The following is an 18,202-nucleotide window of genomic DNA, read 5'->3' as shown; positions in this document are numbered from 1 at the left end:
TTGTGCCCACTGTGGTGTAAGATCAAAAGAAAAATAAACAGAGGCTGATTGGCTGATCCAAGACCAAGACTGAATAAACATCGTCTGCCAAAGACACACAAGCACTTTCATTGTACATTTTTTGCTGTCCAATATACTGTTTCTGTGGATCTAGTAATTGCATATGTATTGCGGTGCCAGTGATGTGTTTGTGAGTTTGTATTTGTCTGTTTAACTGCCTCTGTGTTTCAGGCATGGATATTAAAGGCAACATGCAGGCACCAGACCCCCAACTGTCTCGCACGCTGGAGGAGCACACGGCCTTCTACTTTCACAAATACTCCAGACAGCTGCTGGTACAGGTCAGTCAGCATGTGGTGTGTTTTGTATATGTGGTCTGTGCAGTGTGTATTGTATAGCAGTGTTGTATATTGTAGTGGCTTGTACTGTGTCAGTATGATGTATTGCAGATGTAGTGTTTTATAGTAGTGTTATGTATCCTTTTGAGACACGGGCACGGGAATTTTTGCAGCGCTTTAACTTTACTGACATAAATGAGTCGTAGTCATTTATTGACATAAATGAGTCATCAAACTAAGATAAAATTGGGTCAGGGTCAAAAATCAGTTTGTGATTTCTCCCAGCGACCACCACACATTAAGGGGTGCTGACAGGATCATCCAGCATGTACCAGCAAACAATTATTTTATCAAGTTGTTAATTCATTTTCCAAACAATTATTTAATCCGTTCATTTTCTAAACAATTATTTTGCCAATTCATCAATTAATTTTCTAAACAATTAATTATTTAAACACAACCCTACATTGGACTCAACACACATCCATTTTGTGCGATGCGGTTCTGTCTTGAGTTGCTTTGTAGTGGAAGATGAACTGCATCAGATTTGTGTTTTTATGTAAGGTGTGTAGTGCCTGACCTGTGTCTAGCCTGTTCTTCTCTTACTAGACAGTCTCTTTTCTTCATTGAAACTCATCTTCTGGCCTTTTGTTGTGAGTCAAGCTGGTCACCACAGAGCAACAGAAGCCCTTCAGTCACATTCTGTCATTTGGGAATTGCTGCTTGAACAAGATGTGCACATTCACAACAGTGACAGCAATGAAATGCCAGAGAAGCCTGTCCAACAACATTCTGCTCTTCTGGTCAATGGCATATAGAGTCTTCAGCACATCTGCTTTGTCAACACAGCTCATATATTTTTTGTAGTGAACAATCGCTTTTGGGCAGGGAATTAGAATTTAAGTTGCATCTTTCTCATTTCTTGTCACACTTATCTTTCCATCTAACACAATTAATTCCATCTGAGCTCACAGCAAAGTCCGATTATCCCCTGTGAAGCTTCCTCTCAGTCTTCAAAGCTGGCAGATGCTTTCTGTTGGACCTCACTCTCACTGTCCCACAGCAGTCGAGATTTCTCTCCGTCATGGTATGCAGTAAAGGCACAGAAGTGAAATAGTTGTCAAAGTATACCTAATGCTCCCCTTCCAATGAAGAGTACATCACCACTTTATCTCCCAAGTATTGTGCTGATCTACCATCATTCTTCCCACTGTAGATCTGGAAGTCAGACACATACACAGCCATGTTTGTGCTTGTCCAGATTTTGTAACCTCTCTTCACAGGCTTCAATGGGAGATATTGCTTGAAGGAACATCTTCCTCTGAATTTCACCATTGTTTCATCCACAGCTTGCTACTTTGTTGGACTGTAGTGTTTGTGATCATTTTCTCTCAGTTTTGATATGAGAGGTTGGATCTTGTATAGCTTGTCATGGTCTGGGTATCCACTCTCTGGCATGAGAGTGTTAACAAACACATGAAAATGTCCACTGGACTCTCCAAGTCATCAGTGGCAAATTAACCTGAAATTTCAAGACATTCTGGGACAAGAATGGTAACAGAATCTCTCTCCCACTGCCATTCCTTCTCTGATTTTTTAAATACTGCTTTCTCATCACTGCCCTGATCTCCACCATTGCCTTGACCTTCAGCAGTTTCCTGGTCTCCCTCATTATTTTCCTGATCTTTAGTACTGCTCTCACTCTCATCCTTGCAACACCAGGAACCATCTGATGCAATGTCTTCTACAAGTAGTCTCGCTAGCACCTCAACACCAAATTTTTTTATGGCCATGATGTCCTGCAAATAGGTGTAGAACTAGAATGCATGAAGCTAAAATAACAACCTAATGTATCAAATATACTGCCAAATCTCTCATTTTGCTTGAAAAAAGGAACCTTCAAAATGGTGCCATAGATGTGCCATGATCACTGCGAGAAACCACCTGTTTTTTGCCTAATAAAATTGGCTGATTATAATTCTAATTCTTCATAAAAACTAAATATTTAAATATTTTTAAAAACCAACCTGGATCACATGGGAAGCACTTCCTCAGTAAATATGTGGACCCAACTTCAGAGGAACTACAAGTATTGCATCACTTCCTAGGTGCTACTTCTTTTCCCATTGTCTAAATTTAGGGGAACATTTTTATTAAATGCATTGGTTCCCTTTTATAAACAATAATTCAAATAGGTGTTTTGTCCCACTATGTCTCAAAGGGGTATTATACCTGTGCTGGATTGTATCAATATTGTACATTGTAGCTGTGGGGTATTGTAGGAATGTTGTGTATTGTAGCTGTGGTGGATTGAATCAGTATTGTAGGAATGTTGTGTATTATGGCTGTGGTGGATTGCATCAGTATTGTGTATTGTAGGAATGTTGTATATTATAGCTGTGGTGTGTATTGTATAGCAGATATCTGTATTTCAGCAGTGTTGTTTATCACCAGGCACTGATTAGCATCCTGCAGCAGAGGGGTGAAGAGACTGACACAGAGAGTATCGTGGCCTATCTCCGACCATTCCGCATCATCCTCAGCCTACTGGACAAGCCAGAGATAGGTAATGCACTGGAACAAGTTATCACTGATGGGTAATGCACTGGAACACGTTATTACTGATAGGTAATGCACTGGCACACATACAAATAGATAATGCGCTGGGACACAAACTCACAGATAGGTAATGCACTGATACCAAATAACAGATTCCAAATACCCATTAGCCATATGCATGAAAATGCAGCATCCATTTTTGTAACTAAATGGTGTATACCTCCCACCATAAATATAAATGATAGCTGTGCATATTAGAAGAAGACATACATTTTTGGCATTTAGAAGATGCTCTTACCCAGATTTATTTACGCAGCTCCTGTTCTTTTACATATAATCTTGTTGTACGGCTGCACATTTACTTGAAGCACTTCCAGTTAGGTTTCTTGCTCAAGGGTACAACTGCAGTGGCATACCTGGGAGTTGAACCTACAACCTTGGAATTTTATTCCCAGTTCTCTAACCATTATGCTACATTGCCACCCCAACTTTTGAATAGAATACATCTATTGTTTATGCATATGATTATTGTTTGTACATGGAAAATGTCACTATATGTCAGCCTAGTCGTTTGTTTGTGTGTGCGTGCACGTGTGTATGTTTGTGTGTTTGTGTTTGTAAATGTGTGTGTGTGTGTGTGTGTGTGTAGGTCCTCAGATCACAGGTGAGCTGATGCTGGAGGTGGTCAGGGCTTTCTACCGGTACTGCAGGGAGATGTTGGGGGAGGATGCTGATCTCAACTCCAGCTTCACAGGAAACCAGATGACCAGGTGAGGAGATCACTGTGTGAAACGGACCATGATCACTTTAGCAAAGGCCCAAAACACGTTCAGGACACATATTGTACCAATGTTAGAATGGTGTGGGAAACTGGATTGATTTAAATATGGTGAAGCCACTGATCTGTGGATCTGGCTTAAAAATGATTAAACACCAGGAAGTAAAACTATAATCATTGTCTATGCTTTAAAATGCACATGGAATGCACACATCACTGTCGGGGACATTCGAGGAAACAGAATTTGGTGAATGAGACTGCCTGTGTATGTTTAACCTTAGTGTTCCCTTTGCAGTAAAATCAAAGAGAACAAGAATGCCTCTGAGATCATCAAGACAGTGAACATGCTGATCAGCTCCATGAGCACAGAGTACCTGTGGGACTACATGAGCAAGTGCTTCCAGGCCTCCCTCAGGTAAGACTGCTGTCATTGGCTAAGCACTGTTCATAACACACATACACACACCTACACATTACAGGTTTCCAGTCTTATCCATTGATAATGACAAATATTTACTGAAGCACTTCAGGTTAGGCAGTAGCTTTTCTCATTGGTGCAGTGCCATTGCACAATCCAGGAAGTGAACCTTAAAACTTTTGTTTGCTAGCCCAGGCCCCTAACCGCGTTGTATCTGGTTTTGCACACCCTCCCCTCTCATACCTTTAAAGTTGTCAATTCACAATTTATTGAACACTAAGGTTATTTTTCTAAAAATGCTTTGATGTTAAAATTACTGTTGTATGCATACATTTGCAGTCAGTTTATCAGCAGGGTGGCCCATTTAAAAAAAATTAAAATTTAAAATTTTTTGTCTGTTTATGCTAAGTGTAAATTCTATTAGAAGATACACCTAATGTAAATGACCATGACAGTCTCCTCCAGTTAGCTGTACCCATTTGTGGTCAGCCACATAAATGAGTGGTACTAGTACTGTGCCGTTGGAGTTGCAGTAATGAGTCTCACCTGTTGAAGGTGTTTTTTCTCTCTCACTAGTGCACAGGCGTCAGGTGACTCAGCGACCATCATGCTGATGGACAGCAGTGTCCCACCCTCTGTCTCTGAGCTGTCCAGTCTCATCTTATTTCTGCTGGACGTTGTCCCCCTGGTAAGAGAGATCACACATATCCCAGCTGCTAACTGTGTATGCGACCCCTATGTTATTATCAGAAGTATGCAGCACCTTTTTTTCACCACAGCATAGCACTGTGTATGGTTTTCTGACAGACAAAGGCAATGTACCTCAAAATAGATATGTGATAGGGACTGGAGTTCAGATCATAGATCTGAACATTTACTGTAAGTGTAACAGAATGATAATGGGTCATGTACTTGAAAAAAATCCCTTCCCCCCCTTTTCTGTATTCTCATTGGCTGGATGTTCTGTCTCTCTCTTTGTTCTTTAGGAGCTGTACTCTGAGATTCAAACGCAGTACCTGCCACAGATGCTGGGCAGCATGCTCCATGCCCTCCAGAGTAACATGACTCTACTGAGCTTATCGGAGCTGACCCAGGGCCTGCGTGCTTGCTTTAAGGTGCTCAGTAAGATCCAGATGCCCGTGGCATACATGGACATGGAGGCGGAGCTACAGACCCGGGATGAATACGGAGACCCTGCCCAGGTCAGAGAGAGCATACCCTAGGGTAGAGAGGTGGGATGGATTTAGGGTAGGACATAGACTCATGCACAGCCGAAGATGAGTTGGTAATGATCATGGCATGCTCATTATGCCACATAGTACCTGCCGACTGGAATTCTACATCATGCTCATTCTAACAGCCCTGGGAAGCCACTGGGTCTGCTGGCTATTATTTTCACAAGACCAACCCCAACTCAAGAAACTAATATTAGATAGTACAAACGAAAAAAAAAAGCATAAACTGAGTAAACACAAAACACGTTTATTAAATTATTTCATTTATTTATTTATTTAAAAAAAAGGGGTGGGTGCAGTGGCAGTTACCACGCCAACATAGATTCTGGGCAGTCTTGTATCATCTATATTTTTATACATCTTATAATTCAGCCAATTACAACCTATATACAAACATACACATGCAGTCACTCACAGCAGAGTGTTCAGAGCCCTTTTACATGTGTTTTGATGAGCAGTATGGATTAAAATGTTGTTCACTTGGGTCTGTTTTGTCTATTATAATCATGTACAGTGAAGTGTATATTTCCTCAAAGTCAGGGCATTGACCTTATCGGGCAGTGGCACATACTCCTTGACCCTGTGCCATGCCATTGTCTCGGGTCATACCATTTTTACTTGATTGCAGGTTGAGAAGGAGGGGCAGGTGGAGAAGGAGGTGGATGAGGACGATGGGCAGGTTGATGGCGCTGATGGAGTGGAAGAGGAGGAGGCGCAGGAAATGGTGGCGCTGAACGGAGAGGAGGAGCAGAGGGCGGGGCCTGGGGATGCAGCCCTCCCACCGCTGCGCTCTGAGGACAGCGGACTGGGCCTCAGCGCCTCACCCTCAGAGCAGCACCTCCTCCAGGGGAGGGAGAGAGCGGGGCAGTGCTTGTTCCCGGAGAAGGACGGTGTGTGGAGGAAGGGGGGCAGCATGGAGGGCGTGACCCACATAGTGCAGGACATCCTGGCTGCTCTCATCACCAGGTAAGGAAAGATGACCCCAGCTGCTATCTCTCCTGGGCTACGCGTTGGATTGTTTTCTCTGTGGTACAGCTAAAAAATTCTGGTAGCATTGGACTATTGGGGTATTATTTCCCTTTTATTGTTCCTCTCTTGCCCAGCATTTGGATGTGTGTATCAGACCTGGGTCAAATACTTGTTTTGGATTCAAATACTTTTCTGCCTTTACTGATCTTGTTTGGTGTATTGGAACCAATTAAATACTCTCAAAAAGTGCAAACCCCGCCTTGTGATCATATTGGCAGGATCAATTACACCAGGCAAGATCAATAGAGCAAAGTTATTGTTATTATTACATGCCTTGAAAGAGCAGTGTGTCTCCCTATCCTTATCCGCTCCTGTTATATCACTCTAATGTCCTTTACAGCAGGGCCGGCCCGAGGCATAAGCGAACTAAGTGGCTGCTTAGGGCCCCTGTGGCCACCAGGGGGCCCCCATGCGTCATTCATGCCCTATTGCAAAACTAGCGGTACTAATTTAAAACAGAATGACAACGCAATATTTCATAACAATGTAATGTAAGACGGATTTTACAATGTGACCCCCCACCCCCACCCCACCGGTCGACAGATTCAAATGTGTGAGATGTTGGATGTCAGGTGTCCATATACTTTTGGCCATGTAGTGTACATTCAAAATAAAATAACAAAGTAGCAATAAAACTAATGATAAAACAAGTGCGAATCCGCAATAGCTGCGACTGCACACGCACATGCATCTATGTGTGCATGCATAGGCGCACACACCCTCCATCCATTCGGGAGTTATACTCCTTTTTTGATAGGCCATGCCCATCGCCACGCCCCCTCTTGGTCAATCGACCTGAAAGTTACTCAGCTCTACCTTCGGCCATCACCAACTACCATGCCTAATTTCAGCCTCCTGGGGCGAAAACTGTGGCCGCTACAGGGTGGGACACTTTTGTGGACCAACCGACAGATCAACTGACTGCCTAACAGAGCTATAGAGCTTCGATCGCAGCTAATAAAGGACTACATCAAATACAGGCTATGACAAACACTTAAGAAAAACAGGAATTAAAATATTGTTTTTATAAATAGGAACTAGATATTGTTTATCGTGCAGTAGTGTGATAGATGATTGCAGTGATGTGGCTCCTGGCCTGAACTTTAGTTCCTGGCTCTGTGCTCTTCAGGTACCTGCTGCGGTTAGTGGAGAAGGAGAAGAAGCAGGAAGATGAGGAGCAGGAAATAGGGGAGCAGGAGGCCCCCCCCACGGTCCCCACGGGCAGATCTCAGCTGGCCCAGATCTCAGTGCCGCAATTCAAAGAGAAGCTGACCGAGCTCTTCAACCATGGCAGACCAAAGCACCAGCACCAGCAGCAGCAGCAGCAAGAGCTTCAGCAAGAGCTGGCTGATATCTCCTTCTCCCCAGGAGAGAAGAGGAAGTGTGCGGGCCGTGCGAGGCTTGACTGGGGGGCGGGGTACATCCCCCGGGACCGGGGGGAGATTTCGGAGGCGTGCCGGCAGACCTTCACCGCAGCCTGTCACCTGCTGCTGGAGTGCACCACCTTCCCTGTGTACCTGTCTGAGGACGAGGTGGAAGCGCTGTACAGCGCCATGTTCCACAATGCAGGTGAGTCTGGCACGCTGTCAGGCCCTCTTCAGATCAAAATTGTGACACCAGACAAGGTGTGAAGGGCAAGTTTTCAAAGAACAAGCACGAAACGGTCCAGACCCACGGCGCACCTGTACTACTATATAGCTAGCTAGCAATGGCATGTCCTTACCTCTGTAGCGTCATTTGTTGTCCTTCATGTGTCCATACATCTGTATCGGTGGTTGTAGTTGTGTGTCCTTAGCTCCTACTCATGCGTGCAGGATAGCATCCGTATGCGCTAACTAGGTTAACTAAAGTAGGCGAAACTCTAACATGTTAGGGTTAGGTAAAGTAACATTAGGCGATAAAGCTGTGCTTAAAAATCTTGTGCCGTACCACCTGCGTATGCGTCCTACTAAACAAAGCACCACCTGCACATGCGTCCTACAAAAAGTCCCTCTCAGGTCGTCCGTGAGTGAGTGAGTGAGTGACCACAATTTGCCACGCATAGCCCACGACGGCAGTCCTGCGCGCCGTGGGAGAAATTGTGGGAAAGTTATTGAGTAAAGACTTCTCAGTAAGTAAAGACTTACTTAACAAATGTAATTTCTGTTTCCATAGCAGTGACTTTTTATGTATTAAATCTTAGAGACAACAGAAGCCATCAGCAGATGTTATAAAACTTGGTAGTTCACTCTGAGCGAAATGTCTCCCAGAACACAGGTTGAAGCTGAGACTAGTGACAGGGAAACATGCTAGATTTAGGGCTGCTTGGTGGCTCATCCTGTCAAGGCACTGTTCTAGTGTATGGATGAGCCCCATGGTCTGGTTTTGATTCCAGACAATGCCAGTGCTAACTGTAGACTGCAGCTCCACAGGATAACACAGAATTGGCACTAGCATTGCCCACATAACAGAGGGTTTCAGTTGGCTTGGAGGTCAGTAGCCCATCATACTTTCCAAATGCTTAACCGAAAACGGGGAGGGGGAGGGGGAGGGGGGAGGGGGAGGGGGGGCGGCATTAAATGCTGAACTTTCATTAAAGTATTTCATAGGTTTTGGAAGATTATTCATAAAGTGACAAGTTATTTATTGGCTCTTGGCAGCTGTTCTTATTCAGAGCAATTGACAGTGGGAAAATATATAGAAGAAGATACAGATTCTACGCTGTTTTGTTTGTGACATCAGAATGGTTTTTTTATGCAGGCAGTGGTGAAGATGCCTTCCCTCTGTGGCTGAGTTCCTTGATGGTGCTGTGCTGCTTGTCAAAGGACTGCTACATCCAGCATGTGGCCATTTCCTCTCTGCTGGAGTTGATTAACCACTCCCAGTCGCTGGCCATGGTCATAGAGGACAAGAACCGCAGATACAAGAGCTCGGATACCAACCCCTTCTGTGGGCAGCTGCAGATGGTCACTGTGCCCCCTGTTTGCCCTGGGGTTCTGAAGGCCATCGAGGATGGGACAGATTTCTACCAGGTACAGTGCAGCTCTTTGCAGGTCTTTCCACAGTACTAGAACTCATAAGGTTTTTGATGGGAGCAATTATTAACGAAAAACAGTTCTTAATTTTACTGTAGTATGAGTACAAAACAATGTTATTAACAGCAAATAACGGCATTATTTTGTGATTTAGCCTTGTACTAGACTGATCATTGCATTGTTGTGAATGCTGTGAAGCATGATTGTGGAGGTATTGATATTAAATGTGAGTATAATGCCCCCCCTTCCCCTCCAGCGTGTGGCACAGGTGCTGTGGGAGCAGCTGGATACGGAGCGGAGGGAACACCATATCTCCTGCGTGGAGCTCTTTTACCGCTTGCACTGCCTGGCACCTTCCGCCTCCATCTGCGAGGACATCATCTGCCTGGCGTTACTGCACAAAGACAAGGTACAGGGTCCTGAACTCAGCACTCACACTCACACCACATCTTACATTACATTCACAGAGGTTGCTCTTATGCAGAGGAACTTGTAATGAAGCATATAATAAAACACGCTAACACACACACACACACTCACACATTCACACACACACTGCTTTCTGTATAACCCGCTTGATTGATTAATTTTACCCTCTGTGTGAAAGCTGTGATGCATCCCCAACATGAAAGAACTGTCACAGGTTGCAAGCATGCTTTACAAAAAATATGATGTTTCAGGCGGTACGACTAGAAGCTCTTCACCGGTTCTCAGTTCTGTGGCACCTGACCCGAGAGATCCAGACCAGTCGGACCATGTCGCTGAATCGTTCCTTTGACAGGTGACCATGCCTAGGGACAACACTGACTCTTGTAATCTGTCACAGCTGCCTTCTAATTCCCCTTTCACACAAAACCTGGGGTTGACATGGGATATTGAATATTGGATATGGGTTCAACCCACATTTGAGCCATTCACACCCCACTACGGTCACAGGTAATTACTGGGTCCTCACCATTCACGCAAGACCCGGGTCCACAAATTTCATTCCAGACAGTTAACTCTATTAAAAGCAGACATTTCAAAGTTTGTCTACACTGGAGATTCAACATGGCAGACGGTGTGGACAATCTGGTGATTGGTCAGGCAATCCTAGAATTTATAGGATTTGTTTTCTTTATTCATTTAATGAAAGATTAATGCAACTGCTTGTAGTCGGCAATCATGTTGAACACAGGCTCACCCATTCACACCAACGGCAAACACGGCTTTTACCCAGGTCATTGCTTTGTGAATGGGGTGTAATAAACTGAACTCTGTACTCTGCCAGTCCTTTGCTAAGTTTTCTGTTTGGGGTTCTGCTCATGTGTCTGTTAGGTCTCTGTTTATGGTTCTGGACAGCCTCAACAGTCAGGATGGGTCGATCAATGCAGCGGGACAGAGCTGGCTGGTTCGGGCCCTGTCCCTCAACGATGTGGTCCGAATCCTGGAACCGGTTCTACTCCTGCTGCTCCAACCAAGAACCCAGCGCTCCTCCATCTGCTTTGTCAAACAGAACCTGACCATGGGTGAGTGACCATTAGCTGCTCTGTCTAATGCAACCTGACTGCAGGTAGATGACCTTCAAATACTCCTTCAATCACAACCTGATCGTGGGTTGACCATAGATTCCATAAAATCATATGTTCTAACCAGGGCTGGGGTCAGTTCCCCCTCAATTCAGTCAGTTCAGAAAGTTGTATTAACCCTACCCAATTGCTAACAAATATTAATTTATTGGAGCTAGTTCACACATAGTTGGAACAAGCAGAATAATGACTTATAATCATAAGCAAACAGGGTAATGACTCATAATCATAACTTGTAATGACATGAAAAGATAAATAACTAATGCTTATGCACACAAGCAAAGGTCACAGTGTGTTTCAACTAACATTTTCTGCCGAGAAGAATGTAGATGGGTATGCTTATTTTATATAATGGCTAACACCAGTAAATGCATCTGTTAGGGTGCATGGTAGAGACTAGGTCTAATACCTGGTGGAAGCTGTGCTCTTTGGTTAGCTATTAAAGATTTTTCTTGCTATTTGACTTTAATGCATGATAGGAACAATAGCCAGCTAATAAAATAAGCTTGATGGCCTTCTTATCTATAGTTACAATGTGTTCTTCTCTAGCCACCATATTAGTATTAACCAAGGATTTTTATGTTTAGGCCACTTGCTACCTGGCTTACAAAATACATTTTCTGGTCATATTTTTGTAGTTGCCCATCAAGTAGTTTAAGTACATTTAGGCCAAGCATAGTCTATTAAGGCCTAATTGACCATAATGGTTTCTGTCATTATGTCCTGTATGCAACAACAATTTGGAAACCTTAACTTTGCTATGCATATTTTCAGCTTTTCAAGCCTCACTAAATTGGCCAAAAAGCTGAAGGCACTTCTCAAAATCAACAGCCAGCTTGGAATTTTGATCATTTCACCATGTTAGTATATTAAGGGGATAACTGTGTATTTACAGCCTTTTTTTTAATAGAAAACATTAAAAAACAATGACTTACAACATAGTTATTTATCACCTTAGCCAAAGAATGTAAATAAAAAAAAAGTGAATTTCATATGGTAATAGCCACGTATAATGTAGTAATATAGTGTTCACTTGATTGTTTGGCCGAATGTTTGGAGCGTATAGCATCAAAGTTGAGAAGAGGGGGTGTGGTTAATTGATCTGTGAGAAGCCATAAACATAAGTAATCCTGACACAAAGCCTTTGTTTTGCATTCAGACTATTGAAGAGTTATAGTAGTTTTCAGCAATCAGCCAGAAGCATGATGCACAGGGCCATATGGATCATGTAGATTATGTAGGTAATTTATTAAATTACTTCCTGTCATTTCTATTCAGGTAACCTGAAGCTTCTCAGCTGCAAGGAGCGAGCATCCTCTCGCAATGCGCAGTCTGGTGACGCTATGGCAACTGACAGCCTATCACAGGATGGGCTGCTGGGTCGTGTGACCATAGTGGACCGTGAGGCCCTCTGGGCCGAGGTGGAGCATGCTCCTGAAATGCGGCCCCCTGGGGAGTGTGGGAGTGAGAGTGACAACACCGAGGAAGAGGTTGAAGAAGAAGAGGAAGGGGGGAGACAGGAGAAGCAGGGAGAGGAGCAGGCAGAGGACAGCGAGCATACCGAATCAGCGGACACCAGCGGCGCCCAACTCTCCACGGAGAACTCCAGCTCAGGCTCCACCCCCTACCTGCAGCGACCAGACTGTGACGGCCCCGCCCCTGGCCACGCCCCGAACGGACTCCGCCGCAGCGACTCGGAGCGCACGCAGGCCTCAGAGTCGCTGTCGAGCGACGAGGACGAGGCGGAGCTGGAGGCGCTGGCCCGCTCGCGCCTTCTCAAGCAGGAGCTGGAGCGGCGGGAGGCCATCGACTCGCTCTTCCGCCACGCGCTGCTCTACCTGCAGCCCTACGACTCCACGCGCGTGCTCTACGCCTTCTCCGTGCTGGAGACCCTGCTCCGGACCAACGGCCGACCCTTTGTGGAGGCCATTTGCGACACGGGCGTGGACACCAGCTCCACCGCCCACCTCAACCTCATCTGCAACCTGCTGCAGCGCCACCGGGAGGCGCTGGAGGGCCGCAGCTTCTACGGCCGGCTGCAGACCCAGTCCCCTTCGCCCTGCCCCCACTCCCTACTGGTGGAGCTGCTGACCTGCCTGTGCCTGCGGTTCCTACGCTCGTACTACCCCTGCCACCTGCGTCTGGGGCCCCGCGACCTGGCTGGGAACCGCGATGTGCAGGTGAAGAGCGTGGAGGTGCTCACCCGCCTGGTGCGGCAGCTGGTGGGCCTGACGGCCTCTCGGGAGGGCCGGAACGCGGATTTTGTGCGCCGCCTGTTGACGGACTGCAAGGTGCAGCAGTACATCCTGCTTTCTCTCTCCGCCTCCATGTACGTCAGCCAGCGGCAGGGCGACCCCCAGGGGGAAGAGTTTCCGGAGGGGCGGGGCGGTCTGTCGGAGGAGCAGCTGATCAATTTTGGGCGCGGCCCGGTGTGGTGCGAGCACCCGCTGCAGATGGAGCTGCTGAAGCTGCTGCAGGTCCTCATCGTGCTGGAGCACCAGGTGTGGCCGGGCGGGGGCTCGGAGCCCGCCCCCGTCGCCGCGGCGACTTCCCCACTTGCCAGGGAGTGGCAGACGGCTGTGCAGTTCCAGCAGTCGATCCGCGCGCTGCAGTATGTGCAGGCCCAACCCATCCCCTCGCAAGGCATGTTCGTCTCAGCTGCCGCCCGCGCCCTGCAGCCCCAGTACGGCTACGCCCTGCACGGGCCCTGGGTGACGCTTATTTCCGCCACCCTCCCCTACCTGGGCCGCTCGCTGGCCGTCACTGTCGCCCCCTTCATCGCCCAGATCTGCAAGAACCTGGATGAGCTGGTCAGGCAGTATGACCATGAGTCCCTCAAGGCTTCCCACAGGTAGTCCCCCCACCCTAGCCCATCTCTACCTGCACAAGTGCTACAAAAAACAACATACAGTTTAAATTCATACACTTTTAAGATTTTCATTGAAGTATGCACGCTCACTCTTTAATAGCTTTGGATAGAGATAAATAGATTGAAATAGTAACTACTGCAGCAGCTGCATTAGAACACTGTGGTATTTGCGTCACTTGAATCAGAGAGTTTGTTCTTTTACGATTTTCATCTGTGAATGTCTGGTCCCACGTAAAATACCTGTGATGTCGATAAGCAGGAGACGCTGATTTTATTTAGATGAGAAACAGGCAAGGATAGAAAGTTATGTACACAGAAAATTTAGACAAACCTGGGCCTGACTTTGTTTTGTAGTTTTATTGTTTTGGATTCTGTTTTTTTTGGATTCCAACGAGGGTTCGCATGCATGGTTTCTAACATAAAGCCTGATTTGTGATAGGACGGTGAGGAGCACTAGAGGAACATATTAGGAGCTTCTGAGGAGCGGGTGATAAGCAAGTGAAGGGCAGGGTAGGAGCAGAGAGCTGTAATAGAAAGGTGAGGAGCACGTAAGGAGCAGGCCTTCACATGTTTGCTTGCTCTCCTCCTGTGAGCAGCTGGAGTCCAAAGAGAGAGAACATCGCCCCAGATTACCCTCTGACCCTGCTGGAAGGGCTAACCACCATTGCCCACTACTGCCTCCTGGAGGACAAGAAGGTGAGACCTGAATGTGACATCACACAGCATTCCATTGCATCATCCCTGTATTCCGGCCAAGCCCCCATTCAATGAGAGCTTGAGGCCTGTGGTGCCACATTCATCTTCCAACACTAGTCAAAGCTGAAATAACTGGATATATTGACCGAATGTTGTGTATATACATGAAAAGAGCAAATGGGGCACACAGGCAAAACAGGACAACAGGTTGAGAAAATAATCAATTTAAGTTATTTTCTAATTTGAATACTGAGACAAACCAGTCAAAAATCCAACAGTTTTCTCAAAGCATCACCGGTGACAAGCTGCTCACTGAGGGCCATAAACACTGCAGCAAAAGTCTCTCTCTCGCTCTCACTTTCTCTCTCTCTCTCCCTCCCTCCGGCCTGCTTCCTCCTTCCCCTCTCCCTGTCCCTCCATTTCTGTCTCTATTCTCTCATCCCTCCTCAGTCTCCCATGGCTCCTGACCCAGCAGACATCCGTAATGCACGCAATGCGATCATCGAGGAGCTGCCACGTGCAGTCAACACCATGGCGCTGCTGTGGGGTGTGGTCCGGAGGGAGGAGACACAGAAGAAGACCTCAGACTCCACCCCTGGTGGTGGCAGAAACACCTCCTCTGTCTACTTCAGGAGCAGCAAGGTGACTGCGGTTTCAGAAGGGAGGGAAGGAGAGAGATGGGGGAGAGAGAGGGAGGAATGCATACAGAGCAAGAGAGAGAGAGAAACATGGAGTGTATGTGCATATTTGTATTTTTCTCAAACTTTACATTTATTTGAAAAAGTTTTAAATGTGTTGCTTCTCTTGAGAGTTCTTTGTTTTTCCTTATGGTGATGGATGACACATGGATTTTACATTGTTGCCTAAGATTTACTTATTCTTTTTCATCAATGGTATGAATCTGGATGGTCTTGTATATGCATGTATACCTGTGTTTTTGTCTTTAATATAGGACATCTAACATTTCTGTTACTGGAGGAAATTTTGAATTTTCAGAGATTATGACCAATCCTATTAATGCCAACTGTTAGGGAAGTGCTAAAAAAATAAAAAATTTTGTTGCAGATCTTGAGACAGAAGATTCTGGACTTCCTGAACCCACTCACAGTGCAGTTTGGGGTGCAGGTCATGGCATCGGTGGGGGCTGTCTGGAACAACCGAAAAAGTAGGAGGAGTCACAGCAAGAACAAGGTGTGAGAAGCCTGACTATGAAATGACTGGTGTAGAACTCACTTTAGTGAAAGTCTGAAGGCATAAGTCAGAAGGCATCATGATGATCAGACTGATATACAGAGACAGAGAATTAGTCACCTGTGATCACAATACCTTCAGACTTAAACTTCACCTGTAGCTAGTGGACTGAGCACAGATATAACTTGAAAAGGTAAAACTAGAGGGAAATGTGTGGCTGTGTAGCTGGTGTCACTGTAGTATGTAACAGCTTACTGGTGGTTGGGGTCTCTATTTATTGTGTGTGTAGATCTTGCCAGTGGCCAGCGAGTCCCATCTGACAATTGTGGAGCTGGTAAAGTCTCTGACCTCGCTGCGCACTGACTCCATCCTGCAGCTCGTCAAAGAGGTGGTGAAAAAACCACACCAGATAAAAGGAGACCAGGTACACACCCCTACTCACATCGATACACATGCTGGAAACACACACACACAATCACATCTCAGCACACGCAAACGTACGCACTGTTGGAGAAGTAAGAATCTGTTTAAAATGACAATTTCCGGATCCAGCAGTTTTAACAGCTAACACCTTCATTTAATGTTTCAACAGTTAAACTCCCCTTTTATCCAACATGAAAAATAGATTTATTGGATTTAAATTGTTAATGTCTGGGTCTTTCTTCTGCCCAGTAAGCTGCTCCCATGCCAGAGACAACCTCTCAAACCCCTCGACACTTTGTCTTATTGTCCTCAATCGCAAGCGTGGATTTATCCTCGTCTTCAGCAGTAGAAGGGATGATAAATCATGATCAAACGTTGCAATTTCTGCTTGAGTTTGTCAGGGCATTTGACAAGGGGGGCAAATTTGAACCTCAGGGCAAAATATTGTCCAAAATGAAACATTGCAGCGCTGGTGTCTCGGTATCTTTTTGATAACCAGGCTCGTCGTTCAATGACACTATGAGGAATGGCATATGACCCTAGAGAGCATCATCCTTTTTACTTTACCCACCATTATGCACTGCAGAAACAGCGGCCAGGCATCCCTAGACTGCATTTTTTTTAATATTGCGATTTTATCCAAAGCGCTTTACAATTGATGCCTCTCATTCACCCATTCACACACACACTCACACACCAACGGTGAAAGGCTGCCATGCAAGGTACCAATCAGCTCGTTGGGAGCAATTAGGGGTTAGGTGTCTTGCTCAGGGACACTTTGACACGCCCAGGGTGGGGGATCGAACCGGCAACACTTTGACTGCCAGACAACCGCTCTTACCTCCTGAGCTATGTCGCCCCTAGGAAAAGCATGATGGCAACCAGTTTGAACATGGAGAAATATTTATTCACCGCAGTTTCACGAAAGAGGGGAACCAAGAGAATGTTCTTGCTGACATCAAATTCAGGCGATTGCCCGCTGCTACAGCCTGCATAGCTTCCACCTCTGACTCCATTCGGCGTACCTTTACCTCCAACTCCTTCTCTCTCATCTCTTAGCGTTTCATTTCCAGCTCTAGTTGTTTAAACTGACTGTAGTTTTGGGGCTCTTGGCCTTAATAAGGGTCAGCATCCACAAACAGTATTTGCTGTACGAGCAACCCCTCCATTGCCTTAGCTTTAATGGCCCTTATTGTATCTGAGTGGACCACATTGATTTTAAAATAGTCCATGCTCACCACAAGGTCAGCTTTCTGGCAGCTGTCCGGCATTTTGATTATAGGGTCTTCCAGGAACCATTCTAGATTGAACTCCATGGAAGCCACAGAAATGCAGACGGTCCAAATTCAAAAGTTGTAAGAATTCAAAAAAGTTGTATCTCTAAAAGCCCTTGGCAACAAAATAACAAAATCACGACACTCAACTGGTACAAAAAATAAAGCCAGAGATGACATGTAAAAATAGCAGATCAGCTGCAAGACCAAGAATGTTGGACCTCACGCAAGACCAAACACCAAAACACCAGACTCAGATGCAAGACTCTGATACCCCACATGCCTTTTCTGGCCCATGCATGATCAGAAGATTATTTTTGGCCTGTTTAGGTGAGGCCTTAACTGGGCAGACAAGAACAGGCTTGTCTACAAGCTGACAAATGTACTTATTAAAGTGGCTTTATATTGTTGGAAACAGGGCTAAGCACCATGATATTATTATCAATTCATCGTTTTAGTCTCTTTCTAATGAGGCCAAACATGAATACTGTATGATAGATGGTAATTCAGCTCAGCTATTGAATGCCTCTGTAAAATTGGAGATTTACATCTGCTTTTAACAACAAAGGTGATGGTTTTAGGCAATAATTGCTAAGTCCAACCAGTAGTGCAAATCTCCAATTGCAGACAAAATATTATCCATGAGACAAGGCCATTTGTAGCACACTGACCTCGATTTGAAACTGAAACTGCCTCCTAAAAATTTAAATTTAAAAACTGGCAGGCCTCAACAATCATTATCTACATTGACATCCACATGCATACATATGCACACACGCACTTACACACATAAGACACATACGCCCACAC

The 18,202-nt window shown here is 45.5% G+C and overlaps 1 protein-coding gene across 1 annotated transcript in view; it reads left to right on the top strand.

Moving 5' to 3' along the window:
- dop1b (DOP1 leucine zipper like protein B) overlaps positions 1-18,202 on the top strand; it is a 51,028-nt gene that overhangs the window by 12,804 nt on the left and 20,022 nt on the right. The window contains exons 8-24 of the mRNA XM_035409715.1: positions 232-341; positions 2,793-2,904; positions 3,547-3,667; positions 3,971-4,090; positions 4,670-4,781; positions 5,080-5,295; positions 5,957-6,294; positions 7,487-7,926; positions 9,097-9,368; positions 9,628-9,780; positions 10,052-10,152; positions 10,689-10,879; positions 12,218-13,790; positions 14,405-14,504; positions 14,955-15,146; positions 15,570-15,695; positions 15,985-16,119. Coding sequence (XP_035265606.1) covers positions 232-341; positions 2,793-2,904; positions 3,547-3,667; positions 3,971-4,090; positions 4,670-4,781; positions 5,080-5,295; positions 5,957-6,294; positions 7,487-7,926; positions 9,097-9,368; positions 9,628-9,780; positions 10,052-10,152; positions 10,689-10,879; positions 12,218-13,790; positions 14,405-14,504; positions 14,955-15,146; positions 15,570-15,695; positions 15,985-16,119 — 4,412 coding nt within the window. The remainder of the gene's footprint in view (positions 1-231; positions 342-2,792; positions 2,905-3,546; positions 3,668-3,970; positions 4,091-4,669; positions 4,782-5,079; positions 5,296-5,956; positions 6,295-7,486; positions 7,927-9,096; positions 9,369-9,627; positions 9,781-10,051; positions 10,153-10,688; positions 10,880-12,217; positions 13,791-14,404; positions 14,505-14,954; positions 15,147-15,569; positions 15,696-15,984; positions 16,120-18,202) is intronic.

This window comes from Anguilla anguilla, chromosome 3 (assembly GCF_013347855.1).
Source record: "Anguilla anguilla isolate fAngAng1 chromosome 3, fAngAng1.pri, whole genome shotgun sequence".
Taxonomy (NCBI): Eukaryota; Metazoa; Chordata; class Actinopteri; order Anguilliformes; family Anguillidae; genus Anguilla; species Anguilla anguilla.
The sequence above is the reverse complement of the archived record's forward strand: the minus strand, read 5'-3'. Positions and strand labels throughout refer to the sequence as shown.